Here is a 27,921-nt window from a genome sequence, read left to right as displayed (position 1 = left end):
GTATTTATTTTGAATGGTGTTAAATTGCATCAGGTGTTCTTACTGCAGCTATTTCATGATAGGAGTTTTCCCCTCATATAGTAAAATACATTGATTGGTTTTGAATGTTAAACCAATCTTATGTTCTTGGGTTAAACACTGTCTAGTAATCATATGTTATTTTGATACATGATTACAATTTCTTTTTATTTGCTGACCTTTAAACTATGTCTCTGCTATTTTTAGCGATTATTCTAGATTTTAATATATATTTTTTCATAACCTGTTGCGAATTAAGTGACCCATTTTATGTAAAATATAGAAACTTGCATTTCTACATTTGTCACTTCCTCCTGTCCTCCTTGCTGTAATTGTCGTATGTATTACATCTATATATGTTATAAACTACACAATACATGTTATCACTTTTGCTTTAAAGAGTCATGTTTTAGGCAAATTAAGAGCATTTTTTTAAGTGTAGGTTTGCTGGCAACACATTATGTTTTTATCTGAGAATGTTTTTGTTTCATTTTTATTAAGAATATTTCTCTTGAAAAACATTTTGCATTTGGCAGGCTTTTGGGTTTTTTTTTTTTTTCTTTTTAGCACTTTTAAAGATTTCATTCCACTGTCTTCTGGCCTTCATATTTTCTAATAAGTCAGTGGAAATTCAACTCATTGTTCCTGTGAAAGTGATATGTCATTTTTCTCTAGCTGTTTTCTGCATTTTTTTTTTCTTTTTTGTTAGTTTTCAGCAGTTCAGTCGTGATTTGTGCCTAAGTGTGTTTTTCTTTTTATTTAATTAATGTTTGCTGAGCTTCTTGAATCTATACGTTTTTTTCTTTTACCAAATTTGGGGAATTATTTTCAATTTTTTTTCTGTCCTTTCTCTTTCTCCTTGGGATTGGTTACATGTATTTTGGTACTGTTCCAAGGACTCTTCCCCCCAATACCCTTATCTTTTTTTCTCTGTCCTTCAGATAAGATCTGTTTTCATGTTACTATTTGTTTTGCCATCTTCAGTCTGCCATTAAGTACATCAGTAAATATTTATTCCATACAGTTTTCAGCTCCAGGATTTCTATTTGGTTCTTGTTTTTGTTTGGGCGCCTGTAACAAAACACCTTAGGCTGGGTAATTTATTATATAAACAGCATGCATTTATTACTCACAGTTCTGGAGACTGGAAAGTCCAAGATTAAAAGGCTCCAGCAGATTCAGTTTCTGGTGAGAAATCTCTGCTTCATAGAAAACACCTATGTGACATCTGTGTGTCCTTACATGGCAGAAGGGGCAAACAGGCCTTCTCATGCCTCTTTTATAAGGGCAAAAATCCCATTCCTGAGGGTGCAGCCCGCATGACCTCCCAGAGGTCCCACCTCATAATACCACCACATTAGGGACTGGGTTTCAACATAAGAATTTTGGGGGACACACACATTCAGACCATAGTAGTTCCTTTTTATTGATTCTTTTTCTTTTCTGGAATTTCCTTTCATTCAAAGCAAGAGTATTTCTCCCTACATCTTGTGCATTGTAAAAGTACCTGGTTTAAATTTTTTTGTCTGCTGATTCTCACATCTGGATTGTCTCAGGGTCATTCCCTGTTTGTCCTTTCTCTTGAACATGGATATTTTTTGTTTATGTGTCAGGTAATTGTGTCCTAGCACATTATGTATGGATGATTGATTTTAAAACTCTGAATAGTGTTTTTTAAATCAATAATGACTTTCAGTGATATATTTTGTGATTTTCTGTGCTGATTGTTTCCTTGTCCATGCCTTTCTTCTATTTTCACTTGTCTCCCTGCTGCTAAAGTATGTCCTCAGATAGTTCTTTTGTGACAGTCTGTGTATAGTAAACCATTAGCTTTTATGTGTCTTAAGATATCTTATTTTTCCCTCATTCTTGCTGCATTACCTGGGAACTAAGTTCTAGGTAGACAGTTACTTTACTTTCAATACTTGGAACATACTGTGTCATTGTTTTTTTGTCATCAGTTGTTCCTGGGGAGAAGTCTGCAGTCAGTCTAATTGCCATTCCTTGCTAGGTAATCTACTTTTCTTTCTGGTAGCTTTTAAGATTATGACCGTCATTGATGTTCTACAGCATGTCTTATGTGTGACTTAATTTTTATCTTCCTCAGTATGTTGTGTATATTTTCAATTCAGCAACATGTTTTCAGTTCTGGAAAATTACTATCTAAATTATTTCAACAAATACTGGTACACCACTGTCCTTACATCTTAGTGATTATGGTTTTTTTTCTTTTAGTATATTCCTAAATATACTTATTTTTATGTTTTTTTAAAATCATACTATCCATTGAGTGATATCATCTAGAATGAATTCATGTTCCAGTCATTTATTTTATTGGTCTTTTTCTTTTTTCTCATTTTTTTCTACATGCCTGTTGTGTCAGATTTGTTGATCTTATATTTTAGAATTTTGCCCTTGCAACCTTATTTTGATTGGGAAGTTTAACATTTTTCTTCATTTTGCTCATCTGTCTTTTTCTCTGTTTATTTTCTTTCTTACAGTTTGTACTTGCTTTTTAGTTCATTCCTCCTAATCCAAAACTAGGTTTGTATTAGAGTGTCCAGGTTCTTGCTTCAGCATGATGTTGAGAGTATTGCAGATTCTGTAATGGATCCATTCAATAACTAACTGGTTTAGATTCTGATTAAGAGGTTTCTCCTCTCTCTTTCCCCTTAACTACACCACAATGTCAAATAAGCTCTAGCTTAGGCAGCAGGTGATATCAGGATATTCTTAGCCTCCTTTCAAGAGGAGAAGCCTGTTCCAACCTTGGGCTTTAAGCAGTAAACATAGTTAATACTCCTCTTATGGAACATTTTTAGTCCTTGTTTACCCAGAGGAGGGGGAACTTTGAGCCACTGTTAAGTGCTTATAGACTCAGAGCTTTGCAGGTCCATAGCTTATATCCCCATTCACAGCCTTATGTTTCTTCTCATTGTCTTATGACTTAGACTTTTTAAATAAAATGTAATACTTACATTTTATATTGTACTTGTAGCAAAGGGGCTGAATCAAAATACAAACTTAATGAGCCCTCTTGACATCTATATGTTGTTTCCTAATGTTTTGTCACTCGTGTCTCACTTGGCGTATGCTCGTAGTAGTAATATTGCTCTTCTGAATCAAATTAACTATGTGTTTTAATTTCTAGTAAGGAGAACTGAGTTTTCTTTTTTAAAATTTTGTCTTTTGATCAAAATTATGTGTTTTTCCATATGAACTTTGAAATAATTTTGCTCAGTTTTAAAACTTCTGTTGGAATAGGTATTGAAATGTATAAATGTATGTATACATCATTTTAGAAAGATTGTCCTCCTTTTTTTGTTTCTGCACTCCAGTCTGAGTGACAGAGTCCTGGTCTGTCACTCAGGGTGGAATGCAGTTGTGTGATTATTCACGGCCCACTGCAGCCTCAACCTCCTGGGGTCAAGCAATCCTCCCACTTCAGCCTCACACATAGCTAGGACCACAGGTGCGCACCACCACACACAACTGATGGTTTTGTTTTTTTTTTTGAGACAAGGTCTCCCAGTGTTGCCCAGGCTGGTCTTGAATTCTTGGGCTCAAAAGATCCTCCTGCTTCAGTTTCTGCAAGTGCTGGGATTCCAGCTGTGAGCCTGTGTGCCTATCTGAAAGACTGCCAGTTTTATGCTCTCAAGTTATCCAGATCTTTACTATATCCATTTATATACAGCTTTTAATATGTAATTTTGAGCCTTCCTTGAGAACCTTATTCCTGTTGTATGTTTTCTGTAGTTATTGTGGCTGTCCAGCTGGCTGTACTAGAAGAAATATTAAAATGTTCCTCTTATATGTAGTCACTTTGCCAACATGCCTGAATAATTGTAAAAGGTTTTGGTAGATTCTGTGGTTTTCGATGTATGTAATCATACCCACTACAAATAAAGGTACTTTTATATCTGTTAACATTTATACTAGTCATTTAGTTTTCTTTTTATTAAGTTTTCTAAAGCCCCTAAAACAGTATTTAACAATTATAGGCATCTCTTGATTTTAGTGGAAATGCCTTCAGTGTGTTTTACTGTTGAATATCTTGCTTGCTGTATTTGGGGGAAAAGTCTCATAGTTAAATAATTTCCTTTTATTCTTATTTTATTGGAGTTCTTATTAGGAATGGTGGCTGAATTTTATCAAATGCCATTTAAAACCTTGATAACAATAATGGTCAATTATCTTTTTAACAAACTGGATTCAGTTGGCTTTTTATTTTGTTTTTCTTTTTGTGTTCATATTTACAAGTGTATTGTGTTATGTTTTCTTCCTTTGAACTATATCAGGTTTTGTTGTTAATGTTTTATAAGCATTTGAAAAATGACTGAATACTTTAATAATCTTTCCTTGTGTATTGTGTGGAGATTATTTTGTTCTAATTTTATAAATTGATAATAAAGAACCCTCTGTTTAGGTAGATTTTGTCAATTTGCTCAGTTTTAGAAAGCCAGTATAGAAAATACATACCTTGGGGTAATTTTATTAAGATATTTTTATGTGAGTTTGAAATTTTTTCCAAATGTGAATCCATATTTCCGTGTGTGTGTGTGTGTGTGTGTGCGCATGCACGTGCGTGGTCTAAATTTTTACTGTGCCCCTTGGGAAACATATTTGTTTCCTTAACATTTTTTTTCTTTCCACAATGCCTCTGTGCTTTTTTGTGAGAAATCTTAATCCCAAACATTTATCTGTAAATAAATTGGAGGTATTTTTTATAGGTGTCAGTAGAGTGCATAGCTGTGTATTAATGCTTTGTGTATTTATGAATTATTACCATATGAGTTTGCTGTGAAGTCTCAGTATTATTGGTACTTAATATTGCCCGTTGTTGTTACGTAATAAATTGTAATAAAATTTTTGTAGCTACTTTAGGAGTTCGACCTTGGGCTTGGTTCTGATATTGTTTGAGAGTGTTTGGTAATTTATACATATATGACTATAATAATGTCCTTTTCTTCTCTCCCCTCACCCCCGCCAACAGTTACATGGGAATTGGTCTTTCTGCTCAAGGTGTGAACATGAATAGACTACCAGGTATACTTGTAATTGAATTACAGTATTATGTCTTATGAGTAGCTCTTTCTGGTTAAAATTTTCAAGTAAGAAATTATAATATTTAAAGATACTGATTTTCTGTGTTTTTAATCATCAATATCATGAATTTTAAGTGAAAGCTTGAGTGAAAATTTTTTTTTTTTTTTTTTTTTTTTGGAGACAGAGTCTCATTGTGTCACCCAGGTTGGACTGCGGTGGTGCAGTTTTGGCCCACTGCAACCTCTGCGTCTTGGGATCAGGCAGTTTTCCTGCCTCAGCCTCCCAAGTAGCTGGGATTACAGGCATGCGTCACCAGCCCCAGCTAATTTTTGGATTTTTAGTAGAGATGGGGTTTCACCATGTTGGCCAGGCTGGTCTGGAGCCCCTGACCTCAGGTGATCCACCTGCCTCCGCCTCCCAAACTGTTAGGATTACAGGCATGAGCCACCGTGTCCGGCCTGTGAGTGGTTTTTAATAAATTTAAATTTCACACTGTTTAGTAAAACATATAGTATATATATCATGCTTTTTTTGTATTTTTATATTTTTAAGTTTTAGTACATAGTAATATCAACTACTTTAAATATTTTAATGTGGCTGGTTATATTGGCTACCCATCACATTTTTGACTTTTAACCCATCTTCAGTTGTTTAATGTTCTGAGAATATCAACTAATACTTAAAGTAAACTAAGGAAGAGATGAATAGAGATGGCAGACCTGTTTCCCAGTACCACTTATCAGAAGGAAGTGATTCTTAAATTGTGTCTTCTAATACTCTCTTTGCCAAAGTTAAAAATTAATTTTGGCAAGACTTTTTGAAGTACAAGGCAAAACTATCAATGTAAAACTACATGAAGTGCCTGAAAGAAACAAACCAAGACAATGTAGTTGCATCTGATTGTAATCAGATATGTTACCTTGACATACTTTCTTTGTACCCTTTTGCTTAAAATTATACTTGAAAGAGGGTTTGAGGTTTTTATTATTTGAAAACGCCTTATAGAAGTAACTGATCAGGTAAAAATCTCTTAATGATGATATAAACATATTTGTAGTTTGGTAAGACCACACCTTGTTTGGCTTTTATATTTGGATCACAGCCTTGAGAAACTTGCAGTGATTGAATAGGATGTAATCTCTTTATGTTATATGAAACGTGTGTGTGTTTCTTTAAATCAAAGCAAAATTATTTTTAGTATATTAGCAAAACGAATATGCACAGAAAATGTGTCCTCCCGTGGTTGTAGCATTTATGTTGGTTTTTTCTGGTAGGGATTCTCTCTGTTTAATATTTTAGTGTTCTGTGTAGCTATTTTTCTTAAATTCGTAAACAGTATTTTAATATAGAATAAATTTTGTAATTGTTGAGAATTTAAATGTACATTGGAAATTTCATCTTTATATTATCTTGTACTGTTCTAATTTATCATAATCTTAGTGAATAAACCTAGTACAGAGGAACCTTACTTTTCATTGTAAATATGCCGGAACTTTCTCCGTAGGTTGGGATAAACATTCATATGGTTACCATGGGGATGATGGACATTCGTTTTGTTCTTCCGGAACTGGACAACCTTATGGACCAACTTTCACTACTGGTGATGTCATTGGCTGTTGTGTTAATCTTATCAACAATACCTGCTTTTACACCAAGAATGGACATAGTTTAGGTACTGAGATAATATGTTGCATGCAAAATAACCAAATACTGAGATTATTATACTTCCAGAATGGTGGTTGTATTTATTATGTGATTCTCCTTTATAGATAGATGCCTCTGAAAATGGTTTCTTCCTTTTTCCCCAGATAAAAGCTGAGGAAATGGTGAATATTTATATTCTGTGAAGGCCATCTATATGATATATATATGTATAGGAGTTACTGTAGAAATAATCCCTACACTGAGATATTTATTCTAGAAATAGAAATGCCACGAGTTTTCTGCTTTAAAAAAAAACGCTACACAGTATAATCTAATTTTCTAAGTAACAGGTGCTAAGAAAAAGGAGCAGTCAGTTGTTAGGATAGTGTGGGGAATAGTAACAAAGGAAGGGAAAGCTTGATGCCACAAGCATATGAAGGGCATCAACACACTCAAAGGTCAGATCTGCTAACAAAGATGGCTAAGTTGGGAAATACAAGTTTGTTCTATGGAAGGGAGCAGAATTAAGCAAACAGTGACAAAACTTCTGAGAATAAAAAAACTTCTGAAAATAAAATAGGTTATGGAAAACTTGAAACCCATACATTGTAAGACTAACAGTAAATTAAGATTTTCAGTGGAATATTCATTTACTCATAGCACTTCAAATTTAAAGTTGTATGTGGTCATTATATTCTTTTTTCTTAGAAGTTTTTTTTTTTTTTTTTTTTTAACTATAGAAAGTATAAAGGATAGTAACACTGATGCTTTTTGTTTCATAAAAAAGGATTTCACATTTTACTGCTGGAAAAATTTTGACTCAAATTATTTTTAATGAGGTAAAACGAAAAGAAGCATAAACTAAGTAACCCTAGAAGGCAGAAACTCTGCTCATAAATAGTATTTAGAAATTAGACTTAAAGTAGTATGCTTAGACATATAATAGATGTTCTTTAACACAAAAGCTGTTTTTTCTGTTATTTCATAGTATAATAGAAAATTCTGAATTTCTGGCTGCACTGGCAGTACTTGTTTCAAAGTGTTTCAATATATTTCTGATATAAAGTTAACTTTTTTCATATTTAGCTTAACATTTCTATTTCTGATTACTGATTTTAATTCTGAAGTCCTTCTGTATTATCTGACTTGAAAGTTTTTCTCAAGTCCACAACAGATCCTTTTCTCACTAGTACAATAATGTTAAGGACCTCAAGCAAATTATGTATATTTGTGTGTGATTTCATTGTTGTGGCCACCTGGTTTCCAAGAACAATACAGTCCTCTTGAATTTATTTGTTGTTGCTATTCTGACTGATCATAGAATCTTAGTTGGCTTGACTGCTTAAGATGTTTGAAGTTTTGAATCCGGAGAAATCTGGTTTTAGGTATGATCTTTGGCTCAAAAACCAAAGAATACACTTTTAAAAAACCACAGTCTCTTTAACGTAAACTTTGAAAACTTTCCAGAGAAGAAATTTCATTTTGGGAGATAAGACAATCACAGGTGATATGATTTTATTTTTTCCCTGTTTTCACAAAGATTTAAATTAAATTTTTCTCTTGGCTGAGAAAGCTATTTGTGAAATGTGTGATGTGTCTTTAAAAAGATGCACCTAATAATGGAGTCACATTATAAATTTTAATTAATTATTTAATTTATTTATTTTTGAGACAGAATCTCCTTCTGTCGCTAAGGCAGGAGTACAGTGATGCGATCTCAGCTCAGAACCTCCACCTCCTAGTTTCAAGCAATTCTCCTTCCCCAGCCTCCTGAATAGCTGAGATTATAGGCGCACCATCACCCCCAGCTAATGTTTGTATTTTTAGTAGAAATGGGGTTTCACCATGTTGTCTAGGTTGGTCTTGAACTTCTGACCTCAAGTGATACACCCGCCTCAGCCTTCCAAAGTGTTGGCATTGCAGGCGTGAGCCACTGCGCCCAGACCACATTTTAAGTAAACCTGAATGTTTGGCATTATTCATTCTTAAATTTAATAAATATTAAACACATAGGTGGTTAATAACAGTTCTTTAGTCAGACTTGCCTGGGTTTGACTCCTGGCTTATGCCATGTAACCATATGTAAAGTACTTAACATTTCTGTGCGTTAGTTTTCTTACTTTGTCAATTAGGATCACTGTAATACCTATCTCACTAAAGTTGTTAGAGTAAACTGCTTAGTATGTGCACAGTTCTGGCATCTTAGTGAATAATCATTAAATGTTATTGTTTGTCAGCCCTGAGCTAGGTTCCTGGGATCCACTGGTAAAACACTGATGAGCGGAAATGACTTCTCTAGAATAGGAGTCTACAAGCTATGGCCAAGTTAGCCTGCTGTGTATTTTAAAATAAAATTTCATTAGAAACCAGCCACACCCACTTACATATATTGTTCATGATTGCTTTCCTGTTACAATGGCAGAGTTGGGTATTTGTGTTAAAGACCATATGGCCTGGAAAGCAGAACATATTAGTAGTCCTTTGTAGGAAAGCTTTGCCTACCTCTGGTCTGGATTTGACATCTTAGAAGATAAAATACTGTTAAATATTTAGTTACTATTCCCTTGTACTTCCTAAATGGATAATCTGTACCCAAAACCTGATACATCTTTAGTTTCTGTTTCATGGAAGACTTTCAGAATATATATTTGCTTACTATATAAAGAAAAATAGAAAGGTTTTATTTAAGAAAATAAGAGAAAAACATTGCAGTATATAGGTTAACTTAATTTGATAATTTTTTACTTTGTTTTATTGAATAACATTCACCAATTGAAGATCACTTTTCAAAAAACCTGACAAATCAGGAAATTATGAATATAGAAAATTGCTTTCTGTGTAAAATTCAAATAGTTACATCTTGTTAAAGTGGCATCTTTTCATGGTCTGAGCAAAAACGTATGGTAACTTTATTTGGCAGTGTTAAAAAATGTTAACCTTTGGAATTAATTTTGAATTTTTCATTAGAGTTTTTGGTAAAGTGAAGATTTCAGTAATTACAGACACAAAGGATTTTTGCTAAGGATAGAATATACAGTCTTCATTATAACTAGACATCTTTGAGAAAAATAATTGATTAGCTTATGAAAAAATATTAGAAATATGTATAGTTATAGTATATTAAAATATTCTCTGTTGCTTTCTGTATTCTTTTTACTTTTGTGAAATTTTGGGGGTAAATTTTTTATTTGGGCTGATAGTACTTTGCTGTCTGTGTTATTAATGAAGTTAAATGTAATGATAATGTTTTATATGGGGGAAACAGGAACCCTAACTTTGCTTTCCTTTTAACAAGCCACCATGAATTTACTAATTTTTAAAAATCGTAAAAACAGGGCTTTACTAACTACAAAACATTATTTTTACACATTATTTTACAAGTGTAAAATTTATATTCAGTTTGTCTTTTAACTTTATTATCTTAATAAATAGTTAGATGGTTTCTGTTAGTACAGCACAATCATAGAAGAATAAAATGTCAAGTAGGAAGAGACCTTAAAAATAATTTAATGGAAATTCCCTCGGTTTTAAGATAGTAATCAAGACTATAGAAACAGTGGTGCTGGTTTGGTTTTGATTTTGTTTTAGACTGGAAGAATTGAGATCAACTGACTGACTCACCAATACTGCTCTCCCATTATTCTAGCGCTAAATCTTTAAAAATATATCTACAGAAATACTTTATTATCTTATTTTCAGCTAAGTTGTATATTTGAATATTTGAAAGGAGGTCATTAAATTGTCACGTTGGGTTGACAGTAGACTTATTACAATGATATTGCCATTGCTCAAGTTGTATCTAGAACGTGACTGTTGTAATTACTGTGAAAAGGTATTCAAGAGAAATTCTCAACTGTGCAAAATCCTTTATCCTTTGAAGGAGGAATTGATTTTTCCCATGAGTAAATCATAAGTTAAAGAATTTACTTTCATAAGAAACATTTTGTAAAGAAGCAAAAATATGCTGTATTTTCCCTTGTTTGCCTTTTATAACAGAAAAACTCCTTTCCTTCCACCTAAAATTACTTAAAAGCTAAATCTAGATGATGATTATTAAATGATGAGGCTACAAATGGCAACTTAGGGGTAAAAAAATAAACTGTGACTGTTTTGCAACCAACTTTCTTAATGTGTTTTCTAATGTAGCTTTGAAGATATATCTAAAAGTATTTCAAAAATCCTGGAGACAATGGCAACATCTCAGAAATAAAATTTGTGTATGAGTAGCGAGGCTGATTATCTTGAAGGGGAACAGCGTTCATTCACCCAGACATATGGTAGTGTTATTGATGAAAAATTAGTCTTGTTATTTTTTATTTAGGCTTTAATGTTTTTTCTTTTGCCATTTGTTTCCTTCTTTTAGTTAGAAGTTCAGCTTGTCAGTATAGTCTGCTTTGAAAAACAGTTTCTAATGCCACTTTTTTTTTTTCTTTTTAGGTATTGCTTTCACTGACCTACCGGTAAGACTTTTTTTAAAGGCAATTTTCTATTTTTAATTAAAGGAAGTATAAAGAAACTGATACTGGGCATATTTAGAAAGTTTAAAATACAGTCTTATTGATATTTATTAAGTTTATACGACATGCAAAGAAGAGATCTTTTTTCTAACCACCTTGGGTGTAGACCCTCAGAAATTAAGCTCCAACTTGCACTGGATTCATTGTATAAAGGAAAATAAATCAGAATAGATTCTCAAGTATCTTTTTAAATGTCACCATTCATTCATTTGAAATGTATTTCCTTGGACTTTTCAGCAGAAAGCTGTATAGCAGTTCTAATTATTTATTCATCCAAGCTATATAGAGGCCTACCGTGTGGCAGGTTAAGTGCTTGGAATATATTATTCAACAAAACAGGTAGTAAAGGTCTCTGCCCTCTTGGACTTTATAGTATTCAAGCTAGAGGGAAAGTTAGAGAATAAGCAGTACATGAAAAACAAATAAAGTAGAACATATTTTAAGGGTGTTAAGTATACTTTGGAAAGAAAGGGAAAAAAAGAGAATGGGAATACCAATGGTAGGACACAAGGTTGTTTAAGTTGCTCCCCTTTGCTCAAGGTGAGACTTGAGCTAAGGCTTTGGAGGAGTGAGGGAGTCTGCCAAGTGTATATGTAGAGCAAGTGCTTTCCGGGCAGAGGGAATTTAGGGAAAAGGTGCTTAGGCAGGAGCACACATGGCTTGTTTGAAGAAGGGTCTGAAGTGTGGTAGAGAGGAGTGAGGAGGGCAGAGCATGTGTAGTAGTAGATGATCAGAGATAATGATGGGGTTGGGGGTAAGCTATTAATAGACCATCTAGACCTGGGCAAGCCATTGGGAGGGCTTGGACATTTACTCTGAGTGAAATAGAAAGATATTGCAGACTTGTATTTGTCATGATATGACTTCAGTTTTTACAGGATCACTGTGATTGCTTAGTTGAAAAATAGACTAGGCTGGGCGCCATGGCTCACGCCTGTAATCCCAGCACTTTGGGAGGCTGAGGTGGACTGATAACGAGGTCAGGAGACCGAGACCATCCTGGCTAACACCATGAAACCCCGTCTCCACTAAAAAAAAAAAAAATACAAAAAATTGGCCGGGCGTGGTGGTTGGCGCCTGTAGTCCCAGCTACTCAGGAGGCTGAGGCAGGAGAATGGCATGACCTGGGAGGCCGAGCTAGCAGTGAGCCAAGATTGTGCCACTGCACTCCAGCCTGGGTGATGACAGAGCGAGACTTTGCCTTAAAAAAAAAAAAAAAAAAAAAAAAGTTATATGGGAGTAAGGGTAGAAGCAAGGGAACCTGTGAGAAGACTATTGCAGAAATTCAAGCAAGGGATGACAGTAACTGTCTTCAGTAGTGGTTTGATTTCACAGATCGTATTTACCAAACCCAAGCCACTGTCTGTTGTAATCTGCATCATCTATGACACCAAGGGGGAAAAAAGCTAACTGTGACATAATGCCTCCCTTATCACTTAGCATTTTTATCTTATACTCAGTGATCTCTTAGGTTTATTTAAATGTAGATTTTTAATCTGTGTCTGTTTTTAGGTGTTGCATACCTAAAAAAGGATGAAATAAGCAATATAAATTGATTAAGGTATTCCTAAAATTTCATATTCAGACTCTAACCTTTTAAATCAGTTTTTTTTTTAGAGTGGATGCCATGATTTTCTTTGATCTCACTCTGTCACCCAGGTTGGAGCGCAGTGGTGTGATCTTGGCTCACTGCAACCTCTGCCTCCCAGGCTCGAGGGATCCTCCTATTTCAGACTCCCAAGTAGCTGGGACCACCAGTGCATGCCAGCATGCCCGACTGATTTTTTGTATTTTTGGTAGAGATGGGGTTTCGCTAGGTTGCCCAGGCTGATGCCCATGATTTTCTTTGTGATACTATCTTCTCTGTCATCAAGAACATTTTTTAAGATTTCTGTGTTATGTCTCTGGGATTAATCTCCAAGCTGCGGATTATTCCATCGTGCACATTTGATGCTGTCACTTTCATGATATTAATCAATATCACGAAAATGAAAATTTCATCAGGAAAAGCAATTCAGTCCCAAGAACTTTTCAGTGAGCTCATTCCTTAACAAATTGCTCCTGTGCAGGCAGTGACAGCTGTGTTGTGACAGCTGCCTGACCATAGTAAGGTGTCATCAATTATAAAACGCATTCCAATTTTCAGAGATGTTTTGAGAGAGATAGTGGAAGATTCAGAGGTAGAGAATAGATACCAAATCTGTAGATTATACCCGTTAAGAAAATCCTAGGAAAAAACAGAAATCAAAATTATAATAGAAAATAATTTTAAGCCAAGGAATATTTGAACCCTGCCAATCAAAAGTACTCATGAAGAAGCATTGTTTGGATCTGGGAGTCTGAGGTGGGAGGACTGCTTGAGGCCAGGAGTTCAACACCACTTTGGGCAATATGAGATCTCACCTCTACCAAAAAAACAAAAAACAACAAAAAAAACCCTGCCACATTATTTAGTAAATAGTGATGGAATAAGTCTTTATTATTATTTTTTTAAATATGTAGATATTGTTAGGACAAAGTGTAAAGTAAGTTCTAGATGGATTAAAGAGTTAAATTTTTAAAAATCCCAAAATAATAATAACAAAAAATATGATTCTTTTAAAAATCCAACTGAAAACTAAGAGAATTGGCTAATGGATTGGATCTGAAAATTATGTAAGGTCTGAGAATTGACCATTGTACATAGCAGAGTAGAGGTCACTGGTGACCTGGACAAGAAAGTTGCAGCCGTGGGATGGAGACATCCTGATTGGAATGGATTTTAGGAAGAGGTGAATTGTAGACAGTGGATAACTCTGGAGGACTTTGGCCACAGTGAGGAGTAAAGAAATGGAGTAGTAGCTGGTGGTGGAAGTGGGGGCAGCAGAAAAAAAAAATTAGGAGATTGAGCATGCTGACGAAAATGTTGATGTAACATAGAAAAAAAGTAGATGTAGCATAGAAAGAGGTAGACAGGTGTGTAATTGAGGGGATGGGCTTTTGAGAAGAGCATTGTGGGGACAGGCAGAGTGTGTAGGGGCAGATTCTGGTTGGTGGGTTGATTTGGTCTTTAACAGGTAAGAGACTCTGGTGAGAATGCTGTAAGTTTCATTTAGAGTTGGGTAAAGGGTTTAGTGACTTTTTTATTTTTTTATTTTTTTATTTTTGTATTTTTTTCTGTTGCGGCACTAAGCATGTGAAACCAACTAGTCAGTGTGAGCTTTTGTTGTTGTTAGCTTTCATTTTCTTGTTCATAGATAGAGGTGATCATTTGGGAAAAGCTTGGTTGGTTGTAGACATGTTGATTATTTTCTCTCCCTCTCTTGAATCACCAGTTATGTTTTCTCCCTCAGGTAGCCAATGATCATGTGCAACTTCCTTGTAACAGTGGTTACGGTGGTGGTTTTCGGTTTCCTTTTAGTATAGTAGTTTTCATTTTTAATACTGTAGATCTTCTGGGACTTCCACAGGCTTCATATCACTTTTCTTTTAAAGGAAGCATCAAGGAAGCGTTGATATATTTATCTTCTACACCTGGGATCTCTCACAAGCTACCCATACCAATCCTGAGAGGAAGTATATTTGCAGAAAATCCAGTTTACCTATATTGTTCTGCACCTGTTATGGAACATAAGTGTTTATACAGCTTTGAAAACCTTACATTTTTTTCAAAATAGTCTTTTTCCTCAGCTTACCTCACCAGTTTGAGAAATGACATTAAATATAACTAATTCAGTTTGGGATTTAATTATACAATTAAATTATGATAGTTGCACAGTTCTGTGAACATACTAAAAAACATTGAAGGCTGTTGCTTTTTAAAGACTTTTGTTATAGTAACTGTTCTCATTTTAAATGACGTTGTTTTTGAATTCTGGGCACTGACTTGAAATCTACTTTTTGTGGATACATTATTTGTATAGTCATTTTTATTAGAAGAGATCTAATGTAGACCAAAGCTGTGCTATTGAGAATAGAAATTTATATTGTATACATTTAGCTTTTAAGCAATTTCTAGATTGAAAATACCTTTTGCAAGTTAATAGAAATGTTTTCCTATTCTTTTCATAAAGTACCTATTCTGTCTATGTACTATTCTACATGGGCGGGAGTATTTTTCTGGAAGACATTATTACATATAAATCTATAGTGACGGTGCACCTGCTGCATGGATGAACCTTGAAAACATGCTAAATAAAAGAAGCCAGTCATCTGGGTGCGGTGGCTCACGCCTGTAATTCCAGCACTTTGGGAGGCCGAGGCGGGCGAATGAGGAGGTCAAGAGATCGAGACCATCCTGGCCAACAGGGTGAAACCCCATCTCTACTAAAAATACAAAAATTAGCCAGGCGTGGTGGCATGCGGCTGTAGTCCCATACTTGGGAGGCTGAGGCAGGAGAATCGCTTGAACCCAGGAGGCAGAGGTTGCAGTGAACTGAGATCATGCCACTGTACTTCAGCCTGGGCCACAGAGCGAGACTCTGTCTCAAAAAAAAAAAAAAGAAAGAAAAAGCCAGTCATAAAAGATCACATATTTTGTTGTTCCATTTATGCAAAATGTCCAGAATGGGCAAATCCATAGAGTTAGAAAGTAGATTAGTGGTTGCCGGGGGAATGGGGAAATGGGGAGGGCTGCTAATGGGTACTGGGTTTCTTTCTGGGGTGATGGGATTGTTATACAATTAAATTATAATAGTTGCACAGGTGAACATACTAAAAATCATTGAAGGCTGTTGTTTTTTAAAATCTGTAATATAGCAAGTTAAGGACTATGTCCTTAATCCTCTTCCCCCAAATTCTCCAGTTTTAAGGTTGAGTAAATGGTATAAGAATTATAGTTACTTTTCAGTGAGCCAAAACTGACTTAATATTACTAAAAGTATTTTAAATCTGTATCAGATTACAGAAGTAATGTATAGTATTAAATACTTAAATGAGAAATGTTTATATATACAGAAATGTACAAAAGAGAAGTTCTTCATAGTCCCAGTCTCTTTGGCTGTAATGTTTGTTTTAACTTGAGTATATATCCTTTTAGACTTCTTTCTAAACACCATATAAGCCAGTATGTTCATTTTTTAAATGTTTATATGAAAGATAGGGTCATACCATATACAATATGTTATACCTTACTTTAATGTGTATAGGACATCTTTCTATGTCCATACATAACATTTTTCATTCTGTTCTTTTTGCCTGCTTTATGTTATCTTATTGTATTTACTACCACAATCGATTAATTATAAAATGTACATTTTTTTCATATTTTAGTATTTCTGAAATGAGAATGCACTGTAGAATCAATGACTGGTCAGAGTTTAATTTGCATTATGTTTTCCTAGACACAAAATAGTGATATTTGTTACTATTAGATTCTGAGATTTGATGAATGTGGTATAGTATCACCTATCTGTGAATATTTTAAAGTTTTGTTTGCGTTACAAATAATGCTACAGGACATATCTTTGTACATACTTATTTTTCTGTAAGAATACACTCTTCCAAGTGAAATTACTCAGTCAATGTTAATAGATTTTTCCTGATTTAGTTATTAAAAGATTATATCAGTTTATTTCTGTGTAAGTAGATGAGAGGGTTATTTCCACAACCCTTATCAACATTGGGTATTCTCAGCCTTTCAAGTCTTAATCTGATGTGCAAAAGTTTTTAAATCTTGAACTTTTAATTTAATTGATTTCATTTTTAAGTGCACATTAAAAATGTTCATCTAAAAAGTTGAGTGTGATTAAACTTCTCTTTGTGTGTTGTCATTTTTATTTCTTCTACAAATTGCCTTCATATTCGTTGCCATTTTTAAGAATTTGAACTTTGTCCTCCTAAATTTTTTCTATATTTGGAAAGCACATTTTGCCATATGTGTGGCAGGTTTTTTTTCTAGAAGGGTCATTTGTCTTTGTCATTTGTGGCATGTTTTGTCACAGGGAAGTTTTAAATTTTTATGAAATAGTTATATCAGAGAATTCATGAATGTTGATTGTCTTTGATAGTGTTGATATTTTTTCTGAATTTATAAGAAAATTTAGATGAGCAGATCGTTTTAAAAGTGTCTTTATTTAGACAGTACTGAATATCATTATAAACTCTGCGTAATGAACATAATTGTCTCACTCTGTGGTTTTTGGCTTATATGCTTTTGTGTTAAAGTATTTCATAACTGTAGTGGGTTTTCTGTTCTTTTGTGTTTTGTTTTGTTTTGTTTTAGACAGAGTTTCACTTTTATTGCCCAGGCTGGAGTGCAATGGCGCAATCTCGGCTCACCAAAACCTCCCTGTCCCAGGCTCAAGCAGTTGTCCTTCCTCAGCCTCCTTAGTAGCTGAGATTACAGGCATGCATCACCACACCCAGCTAATTTTGTATTTTTAGTAGAAGTGGGGTTTCACCATGTTGGTCAAGCTGGTCTGGTACTCCTGTCCTGAGGTGATCCACCCGCCTCAGCCTCACAAAGTGCTGGGATTACAGGCATGAGCTGCCGCTCCTGGCCTGTTTTATAAATAAAGTCTTTAGGTCTCAGTTTTCTCACTGGTGAAATGAGAAGGCTGTACTGTCTCACCTGTTTTTGGCTTAAAAGTTTATAAACTTGTTAGCTCTGTTGATTATTGAGAATCAATACATTTGCATACTTTGCTTTAGCCATTTATTTCCATAATCCACTAGTACTTTATGTTTTTTGATATTCTGACACAATATTTTGTTTCTGTTTTGTTCTGCTTGATTGAACAGTTGTTTTTAAATACACCCTCTTTGCATTTTACTGTGAAATCTATTTAACATCTTATATTCACACAGAAATGATCTGTTCTTGATTTTTACCTTGTTTTGTACTAAAAATACTTGTTATAACTATTAAATCAAAGATATAAGACATACATACAGAAAACGAAAATATGGTAGGATTTGGAGTTGCAAGAGGAAAAATCAGTTTTGGATGTGGTATCAGACAAACTTGTGTTCCAGTTCCATCTCTGCCATTTGTTAGCAGAATGACCATGAGCAAGTTATTTAACCTTGAATCCTCATTTTTCTCTATCTTTGTAGTAGAAATAATAATAGTGGCCTCACAGAATTATGATTAAACCCTGGCATTTTGTAGCCACTCAGAAACTCATTCTCCCTTTAGATGTAACAACCAATTAGTGACATAGCCAAAAGAATGACTCCTCTATTTTTTGTTTATTTGAAGTTACCAGCTCTTCATCTTGATTAACCTTGAAACCATGGAGTGTACCTGAATGCATTTCTTAGTTTGGGTATTCAGATTCATTCTTTTCCTCCCTTGAAATACGTACATTTGAGTTTTTTTTCTTTTTCTTTTTTTTTTCTTTTTTTAATACAGAGAATCCCCACTCTTCATGGCACTGTGTTTTGCTTATAGTTAAGGTCGTATCCCCTTCCCTTTGTAAAGTTAGGCATCCCAAATGTACAGAACGAAAATAGTAAATTTAAGCTATTAAATGACAGACTAGCTGAGATTGTACTTTTATGATAACTAGCTTTAACATGCAGTTTATAGAAATGTATCATATATAAAATCTGGGATAAACCTGAGTTATGTGTTTGTATTTGAATTTCTGTAACTACTGTATGACATAATCTTAGAACAAGAGTTACATCCACGTATTATTAGTAGCATAATACCTCATGGTATAATACAACGTTGTCCCTGAATAAATAAAATAGAGATCTTTGTTCACTTTGTTTTTTCTTGATGATTAAATTGCAAGAAGTGATATTTTTTCATCTAACATATAATTGAGACCATTTGTTTTAGCCTTTTACTAATATTTTGATTGGAATTTTAAAATTTGAAGTAAATTTATAGTTCTGTTCTTTTAAATATAACATTAAAAAATTATTAAATCTAACATAAAATGGATAGATGCTTAATGAAATATGTTATCTTACAGCCAAATTTGTATCCTACCGTGGGGCTTCAAACACCAGGAGAAGTGGTCGATGCCAATTTTGGGCAACATCCTTTCGTGTTTGATATAGAAGACTATATGCGGGAGTGGAGAACCAAAATCCAGGCACAGATAGATCGATTTCCTATCGGAGATCGAGAAGGAGAATGGCAGACCATGATACAAAAGTAAGAGTGAAGAAATTTGAATTTATGTTATTCAGAATCTATTTTTTATAAGATATTTATTCTTTTGGTATCCATGGAAGCTTTTTAATCCACTAATTTATATACTAACATATCTATTATATTATGGATTTTAATCTCTCAACAAAAAGTAATTTACTCCACTCTTTAAACAAATTCAAAACAACTGTTTGGTGACACACATTCAGAATTGTATTTCAGTCTGAATTAATTTGACGAAGGAAATAAAATGATGTTAGGTCACCTAGGCTAGGTTAATTCATTTGCTATTCTTAGTAATAGTATTTAATGATTTCTGTAGGTTATACAATTTAACTTTTAATAGTGTTAATGCAAAAGATAAAGTTGAGAGATCATCTAAATTTTATAATCAGGTTCTGTGGATTTTGGACACGGACTTGGCTGTGCTTAAGCTCTCAATATCTGAACTATCAGCAGTAGTGAAGTATAGACTTAAAATTTAAATAAATACCATTAAATTTAAAAAGTCATCTTCACTATTATAATCCAGGCCAAGAAAATAGCAGACTTTCAGATACAATTGGTCCAACACATTTCATCTTTAATGTCCTTATAATTGCCTTGAATATTCTTAACTTTAAAATTGTAATAAAATGTTGGGGGTATTTTTTAGAAAAGGTAGTGATTGGGAGACGTAATGATGACTCTGAAAGCACACTTCTTCCCTAGAGCTATTATCATCTGTATTACAGAGACTGGACACTAGTTTTTTTGTCCATCCCAGTTGAGCATAGACAACCCTGATGCAGAATCTGGTGGTCACCATGAACTGAAGCTAGAATGGGTTGTTCTGGGACCACATTGTTTTAATGCCCTAAAAATGGTTACCACTGAGCATCATGGCAAAATAGTAGAAAACATTTATCTTAACCTTATAACCAGGATCCTCCCACCCACTTCTTCACTGAATTGATACTCACCATGAACTCTTGAAGAGTCCATTCTAAAAGGTCCCCTCCCCCTTTAATTAATTTGAACAGTTGGGTAAAATAAGATGCACATCTGTTTCTTAGACATTTTCCCTGCTTTCCTCCGCACTTCGCCTCAGTCTCCTCCTGGTGAACCACTGCTTCCCACCATTTTTTAACTGGCCCTTAGTAGTGTCAAGTGGAGGCAGGTTTAAAAGTTGAATGTTTGGAGATAACAGATACTTGGGTTAATATTGTTGCATCACCAGTTTTTCTAACCATATTTTGTGGATAGATGTAAGTATATGTTTTGACTACCTGGTACCCTTTTAAAAGATTATTGTATTGCAAATGTGTCACTCACATGTAAGTCATATTTGATAAATCTCTTGGGTAAAACCATAGTAATTGATTTAGACTAGAAGGCTGATTCTTTAATTAGTAGTACACTTATAGACATTGTTCTGGAAAATTGTCTCTCTGGATTCACCTTAGTATTCTGTACATACTGTGTGATCCCATTTCATATAACTGGTGTATAAAGAAGATGGTTGAACTCTGGAACATTAAGATTTAATCTTTTATTTTAAAGTTGGTTATTTTACACAATGCCAGCAATTACTGGACTAAGTCATATGATAAAGTCAAAATAGAAATTATGGTTAGAAGGGCTGAATAATAAGATAGGAAGGGACCTGGGGGTAATGAGAGTCCAAGAATCAAAGAAAAGGTCACTTAATGTCCTTGATTCTCAAGTAATATTTATTTTAGGGAGAGTAGTCTCAACATAGCATTTGCAGTTATCTTTTTGAAAATACTACATGAATAGAACAAAATGATGTTTTTCAAAAGCTTACTTTAAAGGTGAAGTTCTTAACGCCTTGTTTCAAGGAAATAGGTTCGTTTTTATAACACCAGAGTAGATTGTGTTTATGTAAATTGTAGTATGAAGCATGTATTCTCTTCACTAAAAGATGTATGTTTTTTCTTTTTATTTTAAGAATGGTTTCATCTTATTTAGTCCACCATGGGTACTGTGCCACAGCAGAGGCCTTTGCCAGATCTACAGACCAGACCGTTCTAGAAGAATTAGCTTCCATTAAGAATAGACAAAGTAAGGACACTGTGGTGCATGGCTAACATTCGTTTTCAGATTATAGATTTGGTTACTTTAATTTTTAGAAATTTTATTTTTTTAATTTAAAAAATTTCGAATATATTAATTTAAAATGGATGCCTCTGAATTTTATTTTCACTGACATTTTTGAAGATCAGTTTAAAAATTCACATAAGACTCTGTCAGAATTCTAATTCTAGAGAGATTTTACAGAAATTTTTGTAAGGAATGTCTTTACCATTTTTTTCTTAAAGGAATGTTTTCTTAAGCTTTCAGGAAATAAACATTTAATAAAAAGATTTAAAAAATAGTAAAGTAGTCTGATTAGTTGGAGGAGATAATGTGTGAAAGAAATGTAAATATCTTTTAATTTAAATGGCTATCTAATATAGTATTGATCATAAGTATTTATTATGTAGATCCTAGTGCTGGCGTGTGTGGCCAGAGATAAAACAGGTCCTATATAACAATGGCAAGTCAGCATTAACTGCTCCATAGTTAGCCATCCTAAAATTGGTGCTGTTTGTCCATCAGGGTGGGTATACTTGACAAGCGTATAGAGATGAAAACAAAACAGATGGGTGAAATTAATGGATGAAGACAACTGTTTCATAGGTCAAATTGCTGTAATAGCACTGATTACATTGTGTTGTAGTTAATTGTGTGCTGTCCTTTTCTACTATTTTAATAAACTCTATTGAACAGAGATCACTCATTTTGTATCCTCATCATCTAGTTTAACAAATATCAGATCAAGTGAATGTTCAGTGAGTCTCTGTTAAATTGGAATCTTACTCAACAGCTATCATTTTTTAGTCCTTTGTTCAGAAGGTCATCATGTTTGATAAGGCGTTTTATTATCTCTTTAAAACAGTCTTTTTAATCTCAGTGTTTGAAACTTCAATGTTGCATAATAGATATTTTAACTATATTACCTGTATGTTTGTGATTTTAAAAAAAAAAAAAAATTTGTGACAGTACTTGTTTTTCTAATTTTTAATAAATATCTGAAATGTTTCCTGGATTGCCGAATGGAAACTATGATATTAGAAAAAGAAATTGAAATTAATCATAATTTATTTAAAGATTTCTTACTAACTGCCTTTCTTTTCTGAGGATCCACTATGTTTATGTTGTATCTACTTTTGTAAAAGTTAATCGTTTGCTTCCTTTTACTGAATAGGAATTCAGAAATTGGTATTAGCAGGAAGAATGGGAGAAGCCATTGAAACAACACAACAGTTATACCCAAGTTTACTTGAAAGAAATCCTAATCTCCTTTTCACATTAAAGTGAGTTTGCATAATAAAATGCTATATTTGTTATATATTATAAGTACTTGTCATATATGTTACATAATAAAAGACATTTTCATGCTTTTGTAATTTTAGTTTTTTTCTTTTTCAAATATAAATAATTTTGTAATGTAGTACATTTAAGTAACATGTTATGAAAAATACTTTTGTGTTAAGGACCATAAGCAGAAGGTGTCTTTTGCTATGTATTTGCTGTTATCATTCTATTTATGTTTTTAAAAATGTGAAAATCTTATTTAGAAGATGGGTGTCTATTTTTCCTTCTGAAAAGTACCTTACATTTAATCTCTCTGGCATTTTAAAAACTTGTGGTAAAATATCCATGAAATTTACCATTTGTTACATTCACATCATTGTGCAGCCATCACCACCATCCAACTTCAGAACTTCTCCATCTTCCCAAACTGAAACTCTGTTAAACACTAACCATCCATTCCTCCCCCTAGCCCCTGGAAACCACCATTCTACATTTCGCCTGTATGAATTTGACTGCTTATATAAGTAAAATCAGAGTATTTGTTCTTCGTGACTGACTTATTTTAATTAGTGTAATAGTCTTAAGGTTCATCTTTATTGTAGCTTGTATCAGAATTTTCTTCCTTTTAAAGGCTGAATTGTACTCCATTGTTTGGATAATACTGCATTTTGTTTATCCATTCATCCACTGATGGACACTTAGTTTGCTTCTACCTCTTGGCTATTATGAATAATTCTGTTATGAATATAGGTGTACAAATATCTGAGTCCCTGCATTTGATTTTTTCGGTTATATACCCAGAAGTGGACTTTCTGGATCATATGGTAATTCTATGTTTAACTATTTTTTTTTTAATAATAGCCATCCTGCTATGACACTTTTAATTGGTTTTATGAATCTTTGTTACTTAAAAAATGAGATGTTACTGAGCTTTCGATTTCAGCTTGTTAAGCAACAGGTATCCTTTGTAAGCCAAATGACACAATTGTTTTGTTTTAGAGTAAGTAGAATTTTAAATGAGGCCCATTTTGGTTAAGAGGTTGGAAATGGGACGGGTGGGGAGAAAGGCTATGCTTTAGATGTATCATATATACATAAAATCCTGTCCTTAGGCACAGTTTGATTTGCTACCAAGTGCATATGTTATTTTGATTAAATTACTTGTAGCCAAAAAAAAAAAAAAATGGGATTCATATCTTCTTATAGGTAAATTCCATTTAGTAAATCTTGATTAAAGGGGGTAATATTATTATAGTGTCTGTTACATCATACTCTCATTTTTCTGGAAATTCTAAAATTCTAAGCAATAAAGTATAGGACACCGTATTTAATATTTTTAGCCTACTATCTAAAGACCAATCCTACTGATAAATAAAAGTTTAAAAAATATTTTTAGAAATCTGTTGCTATTAAATAAACAAAAGGCCATTTGAAGTTTATGTCTAAGTAAATTTTTCTTTTTTCCTTTAGAGTGCGTCAGTTTATAGAAATGGTGAATGGTACAGATAGTGAAGTACGATGTTTGGGAGGCCGAAGTCCAAAGTCTCAAGACAGTTATCCTGTTAGTCCTCGACCTTTTAGTAGTCCAAGTATGAGCCCCAGCCATGGAATGAATATCCACAATTTAGCATCAGGCAAAGGAAGCACCGCACATTTTTCAGGTGAGATTTAACTTACGACATTATTTTTAGATTTTTCCTCTTTATAATCTTAAACCGTCTTCCTTTTGAAAATCTGTATATTTCCAGCCGGGCGCGGTGGCTCACGCCTGTAATCCCAGCACTTTGGGAGGCCTAGGTGGGCAAATCACGAGGTCAGGAGTTCAAGAACAGCCTGGCCAACATGGTGAAAACCCTGTCTCTACTAAAAATACAAAAATCAGCTGGGTATTGTGGCAAGTGCCTGTAGTCCCAGCTACTCGGGAGGCTGAGGCAGGAGACTTGCTTGAACCTGGGAGGCAGAGGTTGCAGTGAGCTGAGATGACACCACTGCACTCTAGCCTGGGTGACAGAGTGACACTCCGTCTGTCTCAGAAAATCTGTATATTTCCTTTGTAGCTGTTTTCAAATGTGTATACTTAAGATTTTCTGGATTTTCTGGGTGAAAAATTGTAGGTTCAGATTCACATGTTCTCAGTACCAGGAAGTAACTTGAGGAACAGCTGTTTCTGAGAGTAGGTTATTAGCAGACCTTCATAAATGAAAGCATTCAAGTGAAAAGGTAATTGTGTGTTTTAATAAAATATAAATTTAAAGGTGATCCAGCTGTGAAATCTTATGCCACTGGTTACCACACCTAGCTGGGCTGCCCCTGCCTCCCTCCCCTCTCCCCATCCCCAACCTTTCCCAACCAAGCCTCTTGCAAAAGTCAACTCTGCCTAGTTCATTTTCTCCCATCTGTTTTTTGACTCGTCAGTCTTACTCTCCATGACTTTGGGCCTTCTTGTAATTAAAATCCTCTCCTTTCTTGGCTTTTGTGACATCGCTTCTACAGGTTTTTTTGGTTTTGTTTTTGTTTCTTTTTCTTTTTTTTTTTTTTTTGAGACGGAGTCTCGCTCTGTTGCCTAGGCTGGAGTGCAGTGGCGCGATCTGGGCTCACTGCAAGCTCTGCCTCCTGGGTTCACACCATTCTCCTGCCTCAGCCTGCCAAGTAGCTGGGACTACAGGCGCCCACCACCACGCCCGGCTAATTTTTTGTATTTTTAGTAGAGATGGGTTTTCACCATGTTGGCCAGGATGGTCTCGATCTCCTGACCTCGTGATCCACCCGCTTCGGCCTCCGAAAGTGCTGGGGTTATAGGTGTGAGCCGCCGCTCCTGGCCTGTTTTTGTTTCTTTTAAAGAGTTGGAGTCTCGCAGTGTTTCTGGGGCTGGTCTCAAACTCCTGGCCTCAAGCGCTCCTCCTGCCTCAGCCTCCCAAAGTGCTGGGCTTACAGGTGTGGGCTAGCATGCCCAGCCAAAGATGTATATCTGATGCTTCTCAGTCTTCTGTTTGCCCATCTCTTTAATTCTGCATTTCCCAAGATGTTATATTTGTACATTTCACATTCTTAAACAAGTCAGATAGTGTCTCCTTTCCTTTCATGAAGTAACATCATTGCTTTTTCTCACTTCAATTTATACTCTTTTCTGCATTACTTCCTCTCAGTTATTTGTGTCACCACTCTGTAAAACAAGTGTGATTCTTATGTCTAGTCTTAGCCACTGCTCCTCTTGAATATCATACAGTCGCTTCAGGCTTGGACAAATTCTGAGCCTCAGTGTATTCATATGTAAAATGGGGATGATCATAATATTGCCATCTTAGGGGGATTTTGAGGATTAAATGAGATCTGTAACCCTTCAATAAATGTTAGATGAGGTAACAATTAAGATCTCACAGTTAAGTATTCTTAGTATCCTTTCAAAGAAGTTACCTGTTTACATCATCCATTGACTCTCCTATGTTCTAGAAGTCTTAAATACAAAATCAACATGGAGACTTGTTTACAACCGTATTAATAAATTAGTGTTTGTTTCTATTTCCATGTGGTATCTTTTTCTTCAGGTTTTGAAAGTTGTAGTAATGGTGTAATATCAAATAAAGCACATCAATCATATTGCCATAGTAATAAACACCAGTCATCCAATTTGAATGTACCAGAACTGAACAGTATAAATATGTCAAGATCACAGCAACTTAATAACTTCACCAGGTAAGTAATTTCACTACCTTTTGCATTAATATAAGCAACCTAGTTATAGGTGTAATCATTGTAATAATTTTGAAAGAACTTGAATTATGTGACCCACAGAGGGGCTCTGGGAGTTCCTAAGCCCCCAGAGAATAAAAGGGTAGGGACTCAGTTCCCCAAAGCCTTTTAGTCTCCTACTATGCACATGAGCTCTTTCTTTAGTTTCTTCCTCTTCTCTACTACCCTCTTCCCCCTAGTAAAGTTATAAGGACAAATTCAGGGCTTCATGCATTGTCTTCCCCCCAACCACAGAGCTATACAAATGATCACATAAATGCCATTTGTTATGTTTTCACAGTAGTTAAGACACAGTAGCATATTGAATCTTGAATGGTGACATAAGATAAATTTACAACTAATTTTTTCTCTGTGTGTGAGTTTTTTTTGGTGTAAATGTGTAGAATGTTTTCCAAGTTCAAAACTCGCTTTACAAAGAATCTTTTTTGAAAGCCTTCCTTTAAGTAGCTTGCATATAGCAGATGGTTAAGTCATTTAGTAAACATTAGTGTGAGGATAGTTTTGAGGATTTGTTGGGCACCAAACATTCTGCTAGGTAGGGTGTCTGACTTCGAAGAGGTTTGAAAGACGATATCTCATTCAGTATACTATGACCCTTGACATACTCAGGTTTAATATTTACGAAACCTAAAAGTTCATGAAGTGAAATTATTTGAATTAAATACTACTGTGCAGTTGCAAATTATTGTGAATTCACCCTGCCCAAATCATCCAGGACTGGGTCAATTTAATATTGGTTTGGTCTATAACAAACCAGTTGGTTACATTGCATTTTCAGGAAATGGTCACCAGTGCAACATTTTCTTATTAAAGGAGAGACAGCCTAACTTTTAGCATGGAATCTTAATGGAAATATGATTTTGCAGAAAGGAGCCTATGTAAAAAAAAAAAAATCTATATTTGAAAATTTGGAGATTAATCTCAATTTCTGGGTTGTCTGTCACACATGACAAAAATTTACTGAAGTAATGTTGTGTGTGATGATAAAAGTTATAATGGAGAACCACAAAAGTGTATGAGAACAGCAGAATAATCATCTTTCACAGCAGAGATGATATATTGGAAAATATAAAATCAAAATATTATAGTTTAAAAATAGATGGAAATTTAAAAGTTAACTTCATCTCATGCTTTATAATAAATTCATTGGTACTTTATCATTGATCAAGGGTTCTGCCAATGTTTGAGGGTAAGATTGCAGTCAGTTGGTGAGTTTTTCTCTTAAATACTGTCCTCACAGCAGGAAGTTGCTAAACAAATCTGTTATTACCTGAGTTCAGGGACGCAAGCTTAACGGAAGGTCTGATGACGCAACATCCTCCTTTGTCTGCAGTGTAAAAGGGAAAGAAAGTAAACTTTTGAACTGCCTTAAACTATAACTTGTTTTGTAGTTGGTAATGGCTTTCCTTACTGTGAAGTAGGCAAAGATGGTGTTAACTATTTAAACCATTTTACAGATGTAGAGCCCGATATCAGAAAAGTAAATGACTTTTTTTTTCC

The 27,921-nt window shown here is 34.4% G+C and overlaps 1 protein-coding gene across 1 annotated transcript in view; it reads left to right on the top strand.

The window, feature by feature from the left end:
- Window positions 1-27,921, top strand: part of RANBP9 (RAN binding protein 9) — a 95,504-nt gene that overhangs the window by 51,759 nt on the left and 15,824 nt on the right. Inside the window, exons 3-10 of the mRNA XM_038005729.2 lie at window positions 5,012-5,064; window positions 6,569-6,736; window positions 11,146-11,168; window positions 19,130-19,314; window positions 21,263-21,375; window positions 22,562-22,670; window positions 24,142-24,332; window positions 26,217-26,364. Coding sequence (XP_037861657.1) covers window positions 5,012-5,064; window positions 6,569-6,736; window positions 11,146-11,168; window positions 19,130-19,314; window positions 21,263-21,375; window positions 22,562-22,670; window positions 24,142-24,332; window positions 26,217-26,364 — 990 coding nt within the window. The remainder of the gene's footprint in view (window positions 1-5,011; window positions 5,065-6,568; window positions 6,737-11,145; window positions 11,169-19,129; window positions 19,315-21,262; window positions 21,376-22,561; window positions 22,671-24,141; window positions 24,333-26,216; window positions 26,365-27,921) is intronic.

Source organism: Chlorocebus sabaeus, chromosome 17 (genome assembly GCF_047675955.1).
Source record: "Chlorocebus sabaeus isolate Y175 chromosome 17, mChlSab1.0.hap1, whole genome shotgun sequence".
In the NCBI taxonomy this organism is placed as follows: Eukaryota; Metazoa; Chordata; class Mammalia; order Primates; family Cercopithecidae; genus Chlorocebus; species Chlorocebus sabaeus.
Note: the sequence above shows the minus strand (reverse complement) of the source record. Positions and strands in the feature narration are given on the sequence as shown.